We start from the raw sequence: 16,340 nt of genomic DNA, 5'->3' as shown, positions 1-16,340 counted from the left end.
TATATATTTGCTTGTCCCTCCCTCCGCATTAACATTGCAGACTAAAAACTGAAATCCATCAGGTAGTATTTATTCCACAAAACAAGTTCTCTCTTGATTTAGCTTTGACAACATTAGACATTTAATATAATCAACCTGTTTATTATCAAAATTGTGTGTGTGTGTGTGTGTGTGTGTGTGTGTGTGTGTGTGTGTGTGTGTGTGTGTGTGTGTGTGTGTGTGTGTGTGTGTGTGTGTGTGTGTGTGTGTGTGTGTGTGTGTGTGTGTGTGTGTGTGTGTGTGTGTGTGTGTGTGTGTGTGTGTCAGACTTAGCGTGCAGCAGAGAGAGGAGCAGGTAGCTGCAGCTACATTAAACGTGTTTAATACTCATAACATAGTTTTGATGACGCAAAAAAAAACTAAACTCGGCTTCGAGGCAGCAAAAATTCCTTGATTAATTTTTGTAATCGAATTATTCGAGGAATCGTTTCAGCTCTAAAAATTACTGAACATGTTTGGAGACACACGAAACATCAACATCATTCATGTGGGTGTAGTGAACTTTGATGTGCGCAAATTTAAACTTGTCAAAAAGGCCCCATCGTGGTTTTATTCACCTACATGCATGATCATTTTTATGCACATTAACCATGTCAGGAGCCACAAAATCCTTTGGCAATAATTGTCAAAACCAAACAGGAAATCTGCCATTGTTTTTTAGGGTAACATAATTGCTCAAAATGGCATGTTTCACACGGTTGAAAGAACTTGTCTGAAAGCATTCTTTCAACCACTGCCAACTCAATGTCATTGTGTTCAACACACATTGAAGATATCCCTTTTTGCTCCGCATGTTATTTTGCCAAAGGGCAAGGCCATGGCATGCATTCAAACTTTGATGTGCCTTTTGGCAAATTGCCAAAAAGTAAATATATTTCTAACATAGAGTTTAATTATATTAACGTTTCTCATGCATGATACAGGGACAGTCCTGAACACATCCATGATTGCATTTTTTTGATTAGTGTAATGGAAAAATACTCTGTCTATTGTTCTCATTTTAACTTAGACAACTCAGATGTTTATGTCATTTGGCACCAGTTCCTCTGTATGGCCTTGCTTGCATCTCACACATGCACATGCACACTTCTGCTTCTTGTTATCTGAGCATAGAAGGTTCCCACAGCACTATGTGTGCACTCCTTAAAAAGGAGTCACTGCTTTTCCACCGTGCCAGGTGCTTTATGAAAGCTTGCTTTATTAACAAATTGATCCTATTGCCTGTTGCCTACTATTGTCTATTATTGCCCTAAAAGAGATTCATCTGTGCAGAAGGTGTAGCCATACGGGCGAGCAGAAAACAATGACAAACTGTTACTCATGTATAGAGCTGCAGCGATCGAATATTTTACTTTATTTATTACTTTATTACTTTATTTTACTTTTGCTTAATTAAGGTTTAACTCGTCTTGGGTCGTCCCTACAAACCTGCTTCTTTGCAGTTACCATGGAAACGCCTGCTTGTTACAGCCAACCACCTCTGCTCTACAGCTGCTGATGATGCTCACCATATTACTGACAGGGTCCCAAATTCACTTTATGAGTCACTGGTCAAGAAGGCAGGTAGATGAAAAATACAGGCCAAACACGTTTTAATGGCTGAAATAGCAAATACTGTTTTGTGTAGCCTACACATCTGTTACAGTACATTTAATTGAGAAAGCATTATGTTCTGTTGAATCAATCACAGAATCAATCATTATGTCAGATAAGGAAATTGAGAAACTTTAAATATATATTTGCTAAATTATTATTCCACAAACAAGTTCTGTCTTGATTTAGCTTTGAAGACATTAGACATTTTATATAATCAGCCTGTTTATTATTATAAGTGTATCTCTGTCTGCTCCTGCAGCGCGTGCATTCAGCGCGCTCACAGACTACAGAGACCATAGACGCTTCTATGACAGAGACTGTGAGGACGTTGCTATCGTTATGTTAGCTGCAAACACGGAGAGAGTGAACGGAGAAAAGTCGACCGTTTGACCGGATCACGTGTTCCCGACTCGGTCGTATGGATCACGGATCAACTGTGTGCTGACTAAAAGTTAAAAGGGGCGCGCCGCGCTCACGTGTGCGCGTGTGCGTGTTAGCGCTGAAGTGTCTGTGTCAGACTGAGAGTACAGCAGACAGAGGAGCAGGTAGCTGCAGCTACATTAAACGTGTTTTATACTCATACCAAAGTTTTAATGACGCAAAAAAAAAAAAACTTAACAAAGCCTCGAGGAAGCGAAAATTCCTCGATGAATTTTTGTAATCGAATTATTCGAGTTATTCGAGGAATCGTTTCAGCCCTACTCATGTATATGTAATATACCTACACCCTATGAAAGATAAAATGTGCTCTGCAACTGGGACTGCCCTTGTAATCTTTGATGCATTTGTGACTGATGTCACTTCTGTAGCTGATTGCCCCTTTTTGCAAAAATAACTTTTATTATATGCAATAAAATACACAAAGACAAAAGACATTGGGTGTGTTTGGATTGTCCCTCCTATCTACTTTCACTCTCCTTTTTTCCTTAACCTCGGAAGAAGTTAAGTGATATGATAAGAGCGAATTCTCTAAAAGTTAAAGAAATGTGGCTCAACGCTTCCTTTATAACCTCCTTTAGCATAGGAAACACTGGACCATCCTTTACAAAAGGAGATAAGAAAGTTTATTGCTGCCGCAACTTTTAAAGCGACTTGTGCATCCAACCGTTCACGGAAACTAACGATGTGTTGGAGGAGAAATGTGGAAACAATCTGCCTATTGATTTGACTCATAATTAGTTACTGTCTTTTTGTTTATTGTATTTCTTTAGGGTTAGGATTATTTAGTGTGTGTGAAGAAGGTGAACATTGTTCTTATACATTCTTACATCATGTTTAGTGGAGATGATTTGCTGTTATTTGATGTTGATTTAATGAGAAATTGTAATAGGCCTATAAAACCTTGTTAATAAAAAAGGAAAGGGACGCAGATCATGGAATTTACCACTGTAATACTTTGCCTTAAACAACTTTGATCAATCTTAAATTCAGAGGTGAACTCTGAATGTGATTCTGATTTTGTAAAACATAAAGGATGCCGGTTTCTTATATAGTCTACTAGTACAACCTCCCATATAAAATGTTGTATTTCTTTGAAATTTCACATTAACGATGTCAGTACTGGCCTAATTCAATTTTATCCTTTAATTTACAGATTTGACCATACTCCACTAGCAACACCTAATGGAGACATATTGATTGCGGACCTCTCATTCGAGGTAAAACTCTAATGCAGCCTTGTCATGGCTTTGCTCGAAAGGCTGGCTGTCATTTACATAATTTATGTTCAAAACAAACAAAAATAATCAATTGAATTATTTAAATGTTGATTGTGTTTGGACATATGCATGGATTTGCACTTACTAGTGAAAGTGAATGAGAAACAGGATTTATATCTGTCTTATACTCTATCATGTCCTTGGTTTTCTGTCTTCTGAAGGTGAGGTCTGGTACCAATGTTCTTGTATGTGGGCCAAACGGTTGTGGAAAAAGCTCTCTTTTCCGAGCCCTCGGGGAGGTGAGAAACCATGTTATTATTGACAAATCTGTTAAATTTTGTCTGTAAAATCATATTTATTCAATCTGCATATGTTTTTAAGCCATTGGTGTATTAATCAATTGAACTTTTGTATTAGCTTTGGCCTCTTTTCGGTGGAAGTCTGACAAAACCTGAAAGAGGGAAGCTCTTCTACGTGCCACAGGTAAAAAATACTATGTCTGCCATGTTTTCTGTTGTAACTTCAAAAACAAAAACTCTGTCATAATAAGTAAGGATTGGAGTAGAATAAGACATTGGAGTAAAGTCAAACCGCAATAAAAAGAAGTTAAGAGATCTGCTTTTTGTTTGCGAATTTAACAGAAGCTAGAAAAGAAAAACAAGCTGCTCCATGTCTTTATGTTGTGAGGATGGACACAGACACACTCTGGAGCTCAGGTCAGGAGTTCTAAGGCTACAGAGGATGGAATGCTTATTGAGAAATACCTAATGCTCTGCTTAGTTGTTCTGCTTCGTTAAAAACGGTACTGTAGCGCAAACAGATAGCAAAGGCTATTAGCATAATGCAAGCATGGTTTCTGGCTTTGCACATACAGTACGTACATACACATGCGCAAATAATATTTTTGAGAAACAGTCCTACATTTATCTCTTAATTGTCAAATTTCAAAAATTGTTTTATCTAGAGACCCTACATGACTCTGGGTTCTCTGAGGGACCAAGTCATTTACCCTGACACCTATGAACAACAGAGAAAGAAAGGAATCTCTGATCAGGTAGGACCCATGACTCCTCACACACTTTTCACTTTCATAACTTTGTGCTTTGTAGTTTCTTATTAAACAACATATCTTGTGTCCAGGTGTTGAAGGACTACCTGGACAATGTTCAGCTGGGTCACATCCTGGAAAGAGAGGGCAGCTGGGACTCAGTCCAGGACTGGATGGATGTTCTCAGTGGAGGAGAGAAGCAGAGGATGGCTGTAAGTATCCACTCGAAAATTGTGTTCACAGTCTCACCTTGGTAGGTCTTACATGGCATATTTCAATTTTCAGGTCCGTAATGATCATGGCATTATCATTGAGTGTATCCGTTCACGTTTTATGTATTTAGATGGCCAGATTGTTCTACCACAAGCCCCAGTTTGCCATTCTGGATGAGTGCACCAGTGCAGTGAGTGTTGATGTTGAGGACTTCATCTACAGCCACTGTAGAACGGTACAACCCTACACTCAAACACATCTCAGAGAAACAAGGTTTACTGGTCAGCTAAGAAAAGTATTGAAATACGCATTCAATCGCACCATTTTTGCAAAAATATGTAACTGATTTATCAAGTGTTCTGTTGAAGGCACACTTCAGAAAGTTTAAGTTTAAGTTTGGCTGTTAGATTAATTATCTATAGTCACACAGAGCTCGAAAAAGGTCAGAGTTAGGCACTAAACTTGAGTAATGTACTGATGTGGACTGGGCTGCAACAAAGCAGGCCCACTAAGAAAAATCATTATACGACTATTACTAATAACAATAATAATAAAACATTTCAATAAAATAAATATTATAATAGAAATAAGGATGAAAATGATCATAGTTATAATGAAATAAATATTATATTGGGTAGTATATTATATTATATTGGGTACCGTCTCTCTTGAGAAAGCATTTAGGGAGAAACGCATTGGTCTTTGCACTTAATGTTGCACTCTGTTTATACTTGTTTATACCTTTGGCATACATATACAATTTAAAAATGTATTCCAATTAATTCATTCAGTAAGTAATAATTTGAGGGACCATGTTGTCAAAGAAAAGGTTCTGGTATAATTTGCGTTTTCTATAATCTTACAGGTTGGCATCACTTTGTTCACAGTGTCTCACAGAAAATCTCTGTGGAAGCACCATGAGGTAAGTATTGACTGACATCATCATTGAGAAGTTTTTAGTGAAATCTTCACATTACCACTGTCACTTATTTCCATGCTGTATGTTATTTCTGTCAGCAATGTTCCCTTTACTGAGAAGGTTTTGCGTTTAGTCAAAAATGCAGAGTTTCTGTTATAGCTTAGAAATACTGGATAAGGCCTAAAAGTTACAGATTAAAAAATCCTAGGTTTATTTCCAAATGACATCAGTGGGCCTAGTCTCTCAGAAGGCTTGAAACTAAGTATTCTATAGAGGGTGTCATTGATTAAAAACCTTGCTGTCATGTTAAAGAAACTAGTTGAACACATTAAAGGTTTTTAAAGAATAAAAATGAAAGACCTTACACCTTTAAACACATTACATTTGATTAATTCCCACAACACATTAATTGTGGTTGACTGTTGCATTTTGTTTAAGTAAGTTGCTGAATTGTTGGACATTTCTTTATTAGACATTGTTGGACTGTTTGCCAGCTCTCCATTTAAGATACGGCAGCCTTGACTCGATTTGAAGGGGATGAATTACGAAGCAGAACAATTTACTTTCGGTTTCTTCTTTATCATGTTTTTATTTTCTCAGCTATATTGCTGCATCTCTATGTTGGCCAAAATATCATTTTTAATGCAAATGTTTACTTTATTTTTGATTTTTTTTAGAACACAATTAAATATTTGGTGGTATAACTGAATGACCTTTTTTTGTTACTTTGTAAGACACTGGAAAATTAGTTTTCAGTGATACTTTACACTTTTCCATAAGTTAGTCTGTACTTTTGACTACTGTCTGTACACTTCCTTACTATCTGTTTGTATATATTTATTTCTTTCATGAAGTATTATCTCCATATGGACGGGAGAGGGAACTACGAGTTCAAACCCATCACTGAGGAAACTGTGGAGTTTGGATCATAACTGACTGCCGACATAAGCAAATATACATTGCCCTGATTAAAGTAGTTCATTAATTATTTGCACTCAATTCAGAACTTATAGCTAAAACTAGAAAATAATGTTTTTAATCATTTGTGAATCTCATTGTTGTTTCCTTTTTTCACTTTGATCTTTAATTTGTTATTTTACAAACTTTATAATTAGCTCATATTTTGGTTTTGTTAATAGATTTAAAAGAGGTTTGAGTGCATGCATCAATGACTTGCAAGCAGTAACAGAGGTTAGCCTTAATCAATGTGGCATACAAAATGTAATACCGAAGTATGTAGTATATTCCTGTCTGCTGACTGACACAATTGATGGCTACCTAATAAGTTCTAATTTAAGTTACAGTTTCCACAGCTGGCTAAGAGCAGCAGAGGCTGGCAATCACGTAGATAGATCTTGTAGATTAATCTTGTAACTGAAAGGAGCAATTAATGTAAAGGAGTATAATTTGACTTCTTTTCCTTTTTTTTTTTTGACTAAATAATTGTGCCACATTAGAATAATTTGAGCAAATCAAGTTTGATTTTTCCTGAAATCATTGAAATCTGTACTGTGATAACTGACATTAATTCAAAACTAAAAGGTTATCTCGATATAATGACATCAAAACATGGACCTAAATTTAACTGTCAGTCACGGCTGCTCTCTGTATTCTCACTGGGTTGCTACATGACCAGTAATTAAGGCATGGCTGTCTTGAATGGCTGCCAGAAAGAACAGGGCAGTATCATATCAAAAACATTTATTCAGTCAGCTAAAGTTCCCTCTTTTGTGGCATCTTATGAATGAATTCTCTATGCCAGTCTGATCGGACCAGGCATTAAACTACAAAGTCATTAATATAATGATAATTGAACATTTAATCATACTGATTATTCAAAGCTAGACAGCTAAGAAAAGAAAACATCTTTTGTTTCCATTTCCAACAGTTAATTTGTTTGCTGAATATGAGTTTGTGTGTTTTCTCCACTGAAGTATTCTGTAAGATCAAACATGTTGAAGGAAATTAAATTTGTTTCCATTTGGCACCTAAGCTCCAGTTGGTTGCTTGTGTTGCATCCCAGTATAAGATCTCTAGTTAATCAGCTGCATTGGACAAGATATTAACCATCTTGTTGATCATGTTACCTGACATTAGAGGACACAAGATACAGCAATAAGTTATTATACCTTATTGTTAAAAAGAAATCTGACATTCTGAAACTTTTTATTTTGGTGGTGGCATAGAAATATATGGAATTATGGATTATATTTAATAATAATTATATTTAAACAAATTTAACATTACCTCTGGGGTTTGGATCTCAAATGAATAAATGATTTTTGTCAGGTGATCCCAGGTATCGTACCTGAATATGCAGACATGATCCTTCCCCAGCAACTCTGCGGTTTATCAACATCATTATGTTCTGTCTTTTACTGACAACTGGGATCATATGCAGACAAGCTCCTTCCCCAGCCAACCATTTTCTAATCTACTTTTAACATCATTTGGGGAGAAGCAGAAATTCTCATCTATTCTCATGGTTTCATATGTATATAAATGTTTTGATTTAACTCTGCATTACCAAATATAAACTGTTGGTTTAATTCATTTTCATGAGTTTTCTTTTTGTGTATCTCTTTGTGTCTTGAAGGAGGGTCTGAACAAATGATTAACAGAGGTATTGTTATCAACATTAGGCTTGCATACAGATGCAGGACAAAAAATGTATTAACTGTCAGAAAATATGCTAACAAGCCTAGACCTTTGTATTTTCACCTTAACTGTTACTTATTACTGTAATGTAACTCTCCACTTTTCAAAAAAGGGGAACAAAAACTGTTATCTTTGAATAGTCATATTACATACTATATAAACCAATGATAAAAATGTATTCTCTTCTCAGGTAATTACAAGCGTATGTTATATTTGTCAACAAGTTTAAGACACTGTTCACTAGTATAAACACTTGCACAATGCCTTTAGTGCATAACTGTGGCCCACCTCTGAAATTTATTTTTCACTCAAAGTTTTGTTTTACTATTTAGAAGCAGTAACTTAGACAAATGATTCTAACAACTATACTGCTAAAAAGTGTACAGCTACATGAAATAACATCAAAATCAACTTTCCCTTAGCCAGAACATGCTTTTACCATCTATACATGGCAACCTGGTCTCTTGTCAACCTGTGTACAAATAACATTACACCTTTAAATTACGAGCCATGCATACGCTAAATTGCAGTTTTACATAAGTTGTTGTTCCGACTTGGTTATTAATTGTGCGTTTTACAACTCGGAAACCTGTTTTCCCTATGTGTCAGATACCACATGAATGCACCATGAAAAGGTAAATTCTAAAGTTTCTTGTCACATGTTACATTTTTTTCAAACTAAAATAATCAAAATTACTAAAATATCAAAACATCTCGATGCAAATTATGCAGACTTATTAATTATTTAAAAACTATAGTAACATCTGCCAAAAATGACCCGGAAGAAAACTGGGGACATGAGGAACAAGAAACCATTGAAAGATATTTGTAACCTGTCACAGATTTTTCAAAATAAAAAATTGAATATGACTTAATGCGTCTATTAAATGTGGCCCTTGTCAAGCATAAAACACAACCATATTTTATATAGTTTCAAATACAATTTTCTTTCTCCCCCATTGTGACGAAGGGCAACCTTACCAGGCTTACAGGCAAGAAGCAGCCAACAGGTGGCAGCAATGTGCCCCCTGCTGACTGCAGAGCATGCCTTTGAGTCAGTCAGTGCAACGGCTCATGTTGTATTATATAGTGCTCAAAAAAAATAAAGGGAACACTAAAATAACATCCTCGAGCTCAACGAGTAAAGTATTCTTATTACTTTGTTCTTTACATAGTTGAATGTGCTGACAAATCACAGACAAATTATCAATGGAAATCAAATTTATTAACCAATGGAGGTCTAGATTTTTTGTCTTGTGTCCTGCCTGTCTGTATACTGCTACTGGATGCCTTGAATTTCCCTCGGGATCAATAAAGTATCTATCTATCTAGATTTGGAGTAACACTTAAAATTAAAGTGGAAAAACACACTACAGGCAGATCCAACTTTCATGTAATGTCATTAAAAGCCCCCCACCCTCATCAACAACGACACAGTTGAAACTGTTGACAGCTTCAGATACCTTGGACTCACACAAGACAACAATCTCACCTTCGACCAGCACACAACGGACATTCAAAAAAGGAGCCACCAAAGACATCCGGAAACTCAAAGGACTATATGTCACCCCCCATCTCCTCCTGTTGTATCAAAGCATCGTCCAGCCCATCCTGCTCTACTGTTCCTCCTGCTTCTTCAACATGCTCACAGTCAAAAACCGAACCAAACTCACCCGTGTCACAAACATTGCAGCCAAACTAATCGGTCTCCCCACTCCCACCCTGTCAGAACTCAATTCAAAGGCCATCACACGCATCGCACACACAATAGCACTGGACATCACCCTCTCAACTGCCACCTCACCATCATGCCCTCTGGACGCAGGTACAGGTCCCTGTTGTGCAGGAGGGCGTGATACGGCAGAAGCCTACAGTCATCTCAGCCCTCAATAAAAATCCACCTCAGTCCCAATCCCTGGTCCCCCCATAACCATATGCACTGTATGTCCTGTCACTGTATGCCCTGTCACTGTATGTCCTGTTGTCCCACATGTATCTCCCTGTGTTCACCCTCTGTCGGCGCGCTGCCCTTAAAACTGTACACCGGTGAAAAAGAATTTCCCCTCTGGGAAAATAAAATAAAAAGTCTAAAAAGTCTAAAGTCTGATTGACTTTAAATTACATTGTGTTGTTTGAGTGTTCCCTTTATTTTTTTGAGCATATATATGTGTATATATGAATTTCTTGGTGTTTGCTGTGCCCTCTTGGATTTGTTTTAAGATGTTAAGATGTTCATAAACCTGTGAGTAGATGTGATTGTTGTTTCTACATTGTGGACATATAAGTTGGTTACTTTGTGTTAGTGTGTATTGCAGTCATTCCTTAATTGCTACTCGTTAGCTTCTGTGTCTAAGCACAACTGTCACGTGCGATGTGTTAAGACCTTAAGGTTGTACTCTTAATAAGCCTTTATTAATCCTTTTATGATAGTTATCAGCTTGTTCATGCACAATGTAAGCAACAAAGGGATAATGTTCCTCTACATTATGCTGCCTCAACTTCATGATGAATTCAGCTGATTAAGTGTTATGTGATGAAAAGTGATGTTAGTTGCTTATTTCGCATTATTGTTTAGAAATATAATATAATTATAGATGTAGAAATCTTCCCATCAAAGTACAAAGTGGACAACAAAACATGTTCAACCTAATCCCCACCCCTCTCTCAACCCTTACAAGGAGTGTTATCTGAAATTGCATAATACAAAGTTAATTAATTATTTCAGCTCTGAAAAAGGAGATCATAGTGCCCAATCTTTTCAAATTCCTCAAGTTTGTTTTTAAGAATAAATCTTGTTCTTTCTTTTAAGCACAGTTTAATAGTAGGCACTTCTTCTAAAATAGGAGAAATGGTTTCTCATAAGGTATTTTTGCGCAACTTGCAAACTTTTCAGCCCTTCTGATGCTGAAAGGAGAATTAAAACTGCTTCAGGGTTAATTTCGCCCCCCAGAATCTCAACTGTGTTGCACTGATGTTTCATCCAACCAGTTGACAATAGAGCTGACATTAGCAGCCCAGTGGTGATGTATAAGGTTGGGCAAAGCCAGCCCTCTAGTCATCTTAAATTTACAAAGGGGTACTTTACCTATTATGTTTATTTTATAGTCCCACACAAATGAGAGGATAATGGAATCTAAATGTTTGAAGAATGTTTAAGAAATAAGGCAAGTATGTTCTGGAAGACATACAGCAGATCAGGGACAAAAAATGTTTTAATAGCTTTCTAATAAAAAAGCCCAGAGTGTCCTCCACAACTGAATGTTACCATTAAGTTTGTCTAATAAGGGCTCAAAGTTGGACTTAAATAAAGTTATACATTTTTCTAATCCTAAACAGAACCTGTTGGATGGATGGATGGATGGATGGATGGATGGATGGATGGATGGATGGATAGATGGATGGATAGATAGATAGATAGATAGATAGATAGATAGATAGATAGATAGATAGATAGATAGATAGATAGATAGATAGATAGACCTCATCATCATTTCTTAACATTCATCATTTTACAGTATTTGGCATGGATTTTATTTTTTAAATGTACACACTTGTATTGCAAAATATTTTACTTCCCACTTATATAATCATAATGATCTTTAAAAATATAAAGTATAAAACCGCATCATACAAATACATAATACATTTATTCTAAAGCAATAAATAAAGCACTGCATACATACATGATGGTACATGGTCTTGATTTTCATAGAACTGTTGCATTCTACAGTCTCTGAAATATCTTTTTCTTGACAATCATTCAAGTTAGAAAGTAGTCTAAGATGTGAAATACAACATACAATTTATTGGCAGTGTGTAAGGCAGCAGTACCCAAACATTGTTTTTATAATTATTTTTCTGCAGCACCAGATAACAAAGACTATATGTCTTTTTATTCAGAGACAGTTTCACAGAAACTAAAAAAAGGATTGATTCCAGTGTTTTACATTGACATGCCAGACTTGATCTTTGATGAAAAACAAACTATACATCCCGCAGTGGTAATCCTTCTTTCTCAGTTTTTAAAGCTTTCTCTCTGCATTTGTAGCAGACCACTGTGAAAGAAATAATGAGACCAATCAGCAGCAAGATGAGGAAGATGGCAGCGGCGATTACACCCACTGAATACACTAGAAAGACAAAAAAAAGCCTTTTATTGAGCAGTAGTTGTCAATACATTCAAACAAGAGTCTTAAGTTGTTTTTTTGTGTTCACATTAAATTTTAGATAATTTTGGAGGAAGATGCAAGGAACAAAATAGAACACCCTTTGAGAATTCTGTAATTGTTGATACGATTAAGTGTCTATTTAGGTCTGCAAAAATTAGTTTCTGTATAAAAGCATAGATAACCACTGCTTTTGTGTTTAATACTTTAATACTGTAAAATACTTTTTGAAAATATATAAATTTCTTATTATTTTTCTAAAATATGCAATGATTATTAGTCCAATGTAAAAAGCATGTAACATAAAACTCAATGCTGCGAATTAAAGCAACATATTGAATAAGAAGAAGATTTACTTTACTGATCCCTGTAGGGAAATTACGTGTTTACACTGTGAGTTTTCACTCCGAGTAAGTGAGCTGCCCCGGCAGGCGCTCCTGAGCTGATCGGATGGGGGGTTTAGTATCTTGCCCAAGGACAAACTGGACATGTTGCTCGCAGGAGCTGGGTATCGAACCCTTGACCTTCTGATTGAGAGACAACGACTGTTCTTGGGGCAACACCCTAGGTAGGTAGGCTTTATTGTCAAATATGCTCCATGTTAAACATACAGCACAGATGAAATTGCAAAATTGCCCCATGGCGCTAAGCCTAGGGTTGGGGCCTGCAGGAGAGCGCCTGGTGGCCCGGCCTTTGCCCATGGGGCCGGCCGGGTCCAGCCCAAAAAGACTATGTGGGCCCATCCTCCTGTGAAGTCACCTCCCACAGAGGAAGCTGTAGGGGTCAGGTGTATTGTGGATCGGGCCGTAGTCGATGGCGGGGGCCTCGGCGACTCGATCCCCGGACACAGCTTCTGACTTTTTTTTAATGTCTTTCCATTGCAGGAGAGCTTTTGGTGAAATACCAAAGAGTTACTCAAAACAATAAGGCAAACTATTTCTTGTTTTAAGGGTATGTAAATATAGCATTGGACTTGTTGCTCGTAGGAGCTGGGTATCAAACCCTCGACTTTCCGGTTGAAAGACAATGGCTCTACCAACTGAGCCACATCTGCCCCAGTATTAATCATCCATAAGACTCAATAAGACTGTGTGAAAGCACTGTAATTGCATTCTGGCAACAGCAAAGCACAGTACCATATCACATCACCTTACCTTCAAAGATTGACTTGCTTTCATCATTAGAGCACTGGGTCATGCTCATCTCTCCAAACTGCTTGTTACTGTTGCGACTGGGAATGTAAGCTTGAACGTTGAAGCAGTAGCTCTCTCCCACATCCAATTTGGTAAATTCTATCGTACTACTCTGAGATGTGAAATCTTTCTGCAGACAAAGAAGTAAGAAAATATATTGTTCATGTTTTCTGTTTATGCTTTTTAGGCTTATAGTGCAAGTCTGCTACTTACCCTGCCTGTGCTCTTATTTTTCCGATAGGTGACTTTGTACTGTAGCTGGTCAGAGAAGATATCCCTGATGTTCTGCTGGAGGCCGTCCTTAAATACGGCTGTGAGTGGGTCAGTCACATACAAGGTTGTGGTCCTTTTGTCTTCACTCACTTCCAACCTGAAGTCAGGTTTGCCTATGTCAGCTTTAGAGGAGAAACAATCAGTTTGTTAACTAGTAACAAGGAATTACATGTACTTTATTTGATGAAGTAAAGTGTGTTAATTTTTGAGACTGACACCCTAAATGTCTCTGCCTACCACCTTAAATCTACAGAAACCTGAAGGGTTCTCCAACAGCAACTTCTTAATTCTAGAATTATGTCTAATATGTCTGTCGTTCAGTGAAAGACACACCACGGCAAAAGGCCTTTATTTTTAAACACCCCTTGTTCTACTGACCTCCTTAAAAATGCACCAAGACAGTATTAATTATTGTCAGACTGTGTTGCATAGGGAAAATCTTAATACTAACTTATATCTTGATTAAAAGACAAACTCTTGTAGTAAAAGAACCTACTGTCTTTGTAAGGGCAGAATCGTGGTGAGCTGGTGTAGGGGAACTCAATGAGGTCAGAGGTGGCTCCAGGCAGGGGTTCAGACAATACATCTGCTATGTAGCAGGTTTCCAAGTCAATCAAAGAGTTGGACAGATCGCACACCGTCCCTAAGGATCGGATACAATGAGTGTTCCTCTGTTTGTCACCGCCAACCCTGCAGCAATAAACATACATGCAAAAAGTTACAGTAATTAGACTGTATTGAAATTATGCATTGTCTCAAGAAAGAGCAGTATAAGCATGGTGTTGTCAAGTCTACAATTGTAGACAAGAAACTAAATTCAAAGTCAATCAGAGCAAAATAAAAAAAAAACTTTTTAGTAACATACTGTTGTTTGTTTGCATTTTTTTTGCAAGCTTGTACAATTTATTCATATTTTTCTTGAAAATTTCCTTTTCTTTCATCAAATCTAAGTTTTGTGTACTTTAGTAATCTCTTCTTTATGTCTAGACTAGGGCTTCAGAGAGCTTAGAGTGACCCCAATAAAGATTCCTCGTGCAGTCGACCATTTCATGCTTGTCGTCCCCTCTCCTTTTCCACATATATAATGCCTATATGTGCAATGAATCCTAATGTCAGTATTATCATCAGAATATAATTAAAACAAACTATATATGATTATGCATACCTTTATATCTAAATTCACGAAAGCTTTTGAAAATGAAGGCCCTGCAGCCCTTATTCAAGTTTTTAGTTTACCCAGTAAGCAAAGGGTTCAAGAATCGGCTAAGTCGGCTAAATGCTATTTCTTGAAGAGACTAACAGGGAAGGATTAGGGTTGTGTACTTACGCAGAAAATTCTACTGTGTAGGAGTATTCAGATGATGGCTTTGGCTGCCATGTCAAAAAAGTTTTAAAGTTGGTTGATTTCCAAGTGACATTCTGTGCTCTGGGATAGGACCCTGCAAATAAAAAAAAGTGTTTCAAAGCCTATTCTTTCACCTGTATACAAAATAATCAATTTAATATAAGATACATAATGAATAAAGGCACCCAATATTCAGCTGCAATGAGTCATACATTAAGTGTGATTTAAGCATTCAAAAAGTTGAGTTGTTTTTTTCTTGGCGTCCCTATCAGCCAATATCAGATCCACAGACATGGACAACCAATACACTTGAGACTTTATTCTTTTCGGTAACAGTAATCCAAGGCTATTTTCGTGTTTCACGTGTCTGAAAGTGTATACAGACTTTTTTTTTTTTCAGCAACATGCCATACCTTCAATAACGTTTTGATGTTTGCATTTTTCTTCTTAGTGGAATTGGAGAAGTTGAAGAATAAAATATGTAATACTGCGATAACTGAAAAACATAACTTCAATTATCAAGGCCACATATGTTTCCTTAAACCTTGTGCCCATACGGAATGACCTCTATGTCCTACCTCTATTCTGTTTATGTGAAACACTTTTAGATTGGGGTTTTTTATTATTACAATTTAATTATTGTAGCATCATTTCACAGCATGAAGCAAAATACCATCTCTAAGCGCTCCTTTTTTAAAAATACGTTCATCCAACAAGTCAAATAAGCCTACATTAATTAAAAACATAATTTAACTAATTGATTTTGTTCATACACCTCCTTTCCATTGCACATTACTTGTAATAGTGAAAGTAATCTAGGGAAAGAATACCTATTATTTGACTTTCCTTACAAATGAACGGAGTCAATGGAACAAGGGCGCGAGTAGGCAGGACCCACCTGAAGCCGAGAACGTGAAGAAAAAGAGCACAATACACGGAGCTGCTGTTAATCTCATCATGATCATGTAGGTTTAAATTCCAATCGCGTGTTCTCGTCTCAATCAGGACTAGGCCTTTTAATCGGAGTCGCCTTGCTGGTAAGACCTGGATGGAAGTAGCGTAGGTCTAAATGGAGCACTGATTACGAGTTATGAATCCTTCACCACTGGTTACAGCAATGTAACTACTCGAAGATTGCCCAAATAAGGAACGTCCGGCAGTGGCGTCACTAGACTGGGCAGTATTATGCACACTACAGTGCATGCCTCTCCTGCTTAGGTCATTCAGCGGAT

At 37.0% G+C, this 16,340-nt stretch overlaps 2 protein-coding genes across 4 annotated transcripts in view; one reads left to right on the top strand and one right to left on the bottom strand.

Moving 5' to 3' along the window:
- Nucleotides 1–8,026, top strand: part of abcd3a (ATP-binding cassette, sub-family D (ALD), member 3a) — a 32,499-nt gene extending 24,473 nt beyond the window's left edge. For all 3 annotated transcript variants that reach the window (XM_079360682.1, XM_079360681.1, XM_079360683.1), the window contains 8 exons: nt 3,230–3,293; nt 3,515–3,592; nt 3,711–3,776; nt 4,258–4,347; nt 4,434–4,553; nt 4,685–4,789; nt 5,420–5,476; nt 6,328–8,026. In XM_079360682.1, coding sequence (XP_079216808.1) covers nt 3,230–3,293; nt 3,515–3,592; nt 3,711–3,776; nt 4,258–4,347; nt 4,434–4,553; nt 4,685–4,789; nt 5,420–5,476; nt 6,328–6,405 — 658 coding nt within the window. In that variant the 3' untranslated portion in view covers nt 6,406–8,026. The remainder of the gene's footprint in view (nt 1–3,229; nt 3,294–3,514; nt 3,593–3,710; nt 3,777–4,257; nt 4,348–4,433; nt 4,554–4,684; nt 4,790–5,419; nt 5,477–6,327) is intronic.
- A 3,612-nt stretch (nt 8,027–11,638) lies between these two features.
- Nucleotides 11,639–16,218, bottom strand: f3a (coagulation factor III, tissue factor a). The gene is made up of 6 exons (XM_079361642.1): nt 16,007–16,218; nt 15,091–15,202; nt 14,260–14,453; nt 13,704–13,885; nt 13,452–13,620; nt 11,639–12,261 (listed from the first exon to the last, which is right to left on the bottom strand). Exons 1-6 carry the CDS (start codon nt 16,071–16,073, stop codon nt 12,116–12,118), a joined length of 870 nt encoding a protein of 289 aa, XP_079217768.1. The 5' UTR covers nt 16,074–16,218; the 3' UTR covers nt 11,639–12,115.
- Between the last annotated feature and the right edge of the window lie 122 nt (nt 16,219–16,340).

The sequence above is a fragment of the Symphodus melops genome, assembly GCF_947650265.1.
Source record: "Symphodus melops genome assembly, chromosome: 14".
Taxonomy (NCBI): Eukaryota; Metazoa; Chordata; class Actinopteri; order Labriformes; family Labridae; genus Symphodus; species Symphodus melops.
The sequence above is the reverse complement of the archived record's forward strand: the minus strand, read 5'-3'. Positions and strand labels throughout refer to the sequence as shown.

Coding starts and splice junctions, on each gene's coding strand:
- f3a (XM_079361642.1), bottom strand. CDS start 16,073: ATGATCATGATGAGATTAACAGCAGCTCCGTGTATTGTGCTCTTTTTC. Junction 13,886..14,259: donor ATTCTGCCCTTACAAAGACA/GTAGGTTCTTTT, acceptor TCTCCTCTAAAG/CTGACATAGGCAAACCTGAC. Junction 13,621..13,703: donor AAAATAAGAGCACAGGCAGG/GTAAGTAGCAGA, acceptor CTTTGTCTGCAG/AAAGATTTCACATCTCAGAG.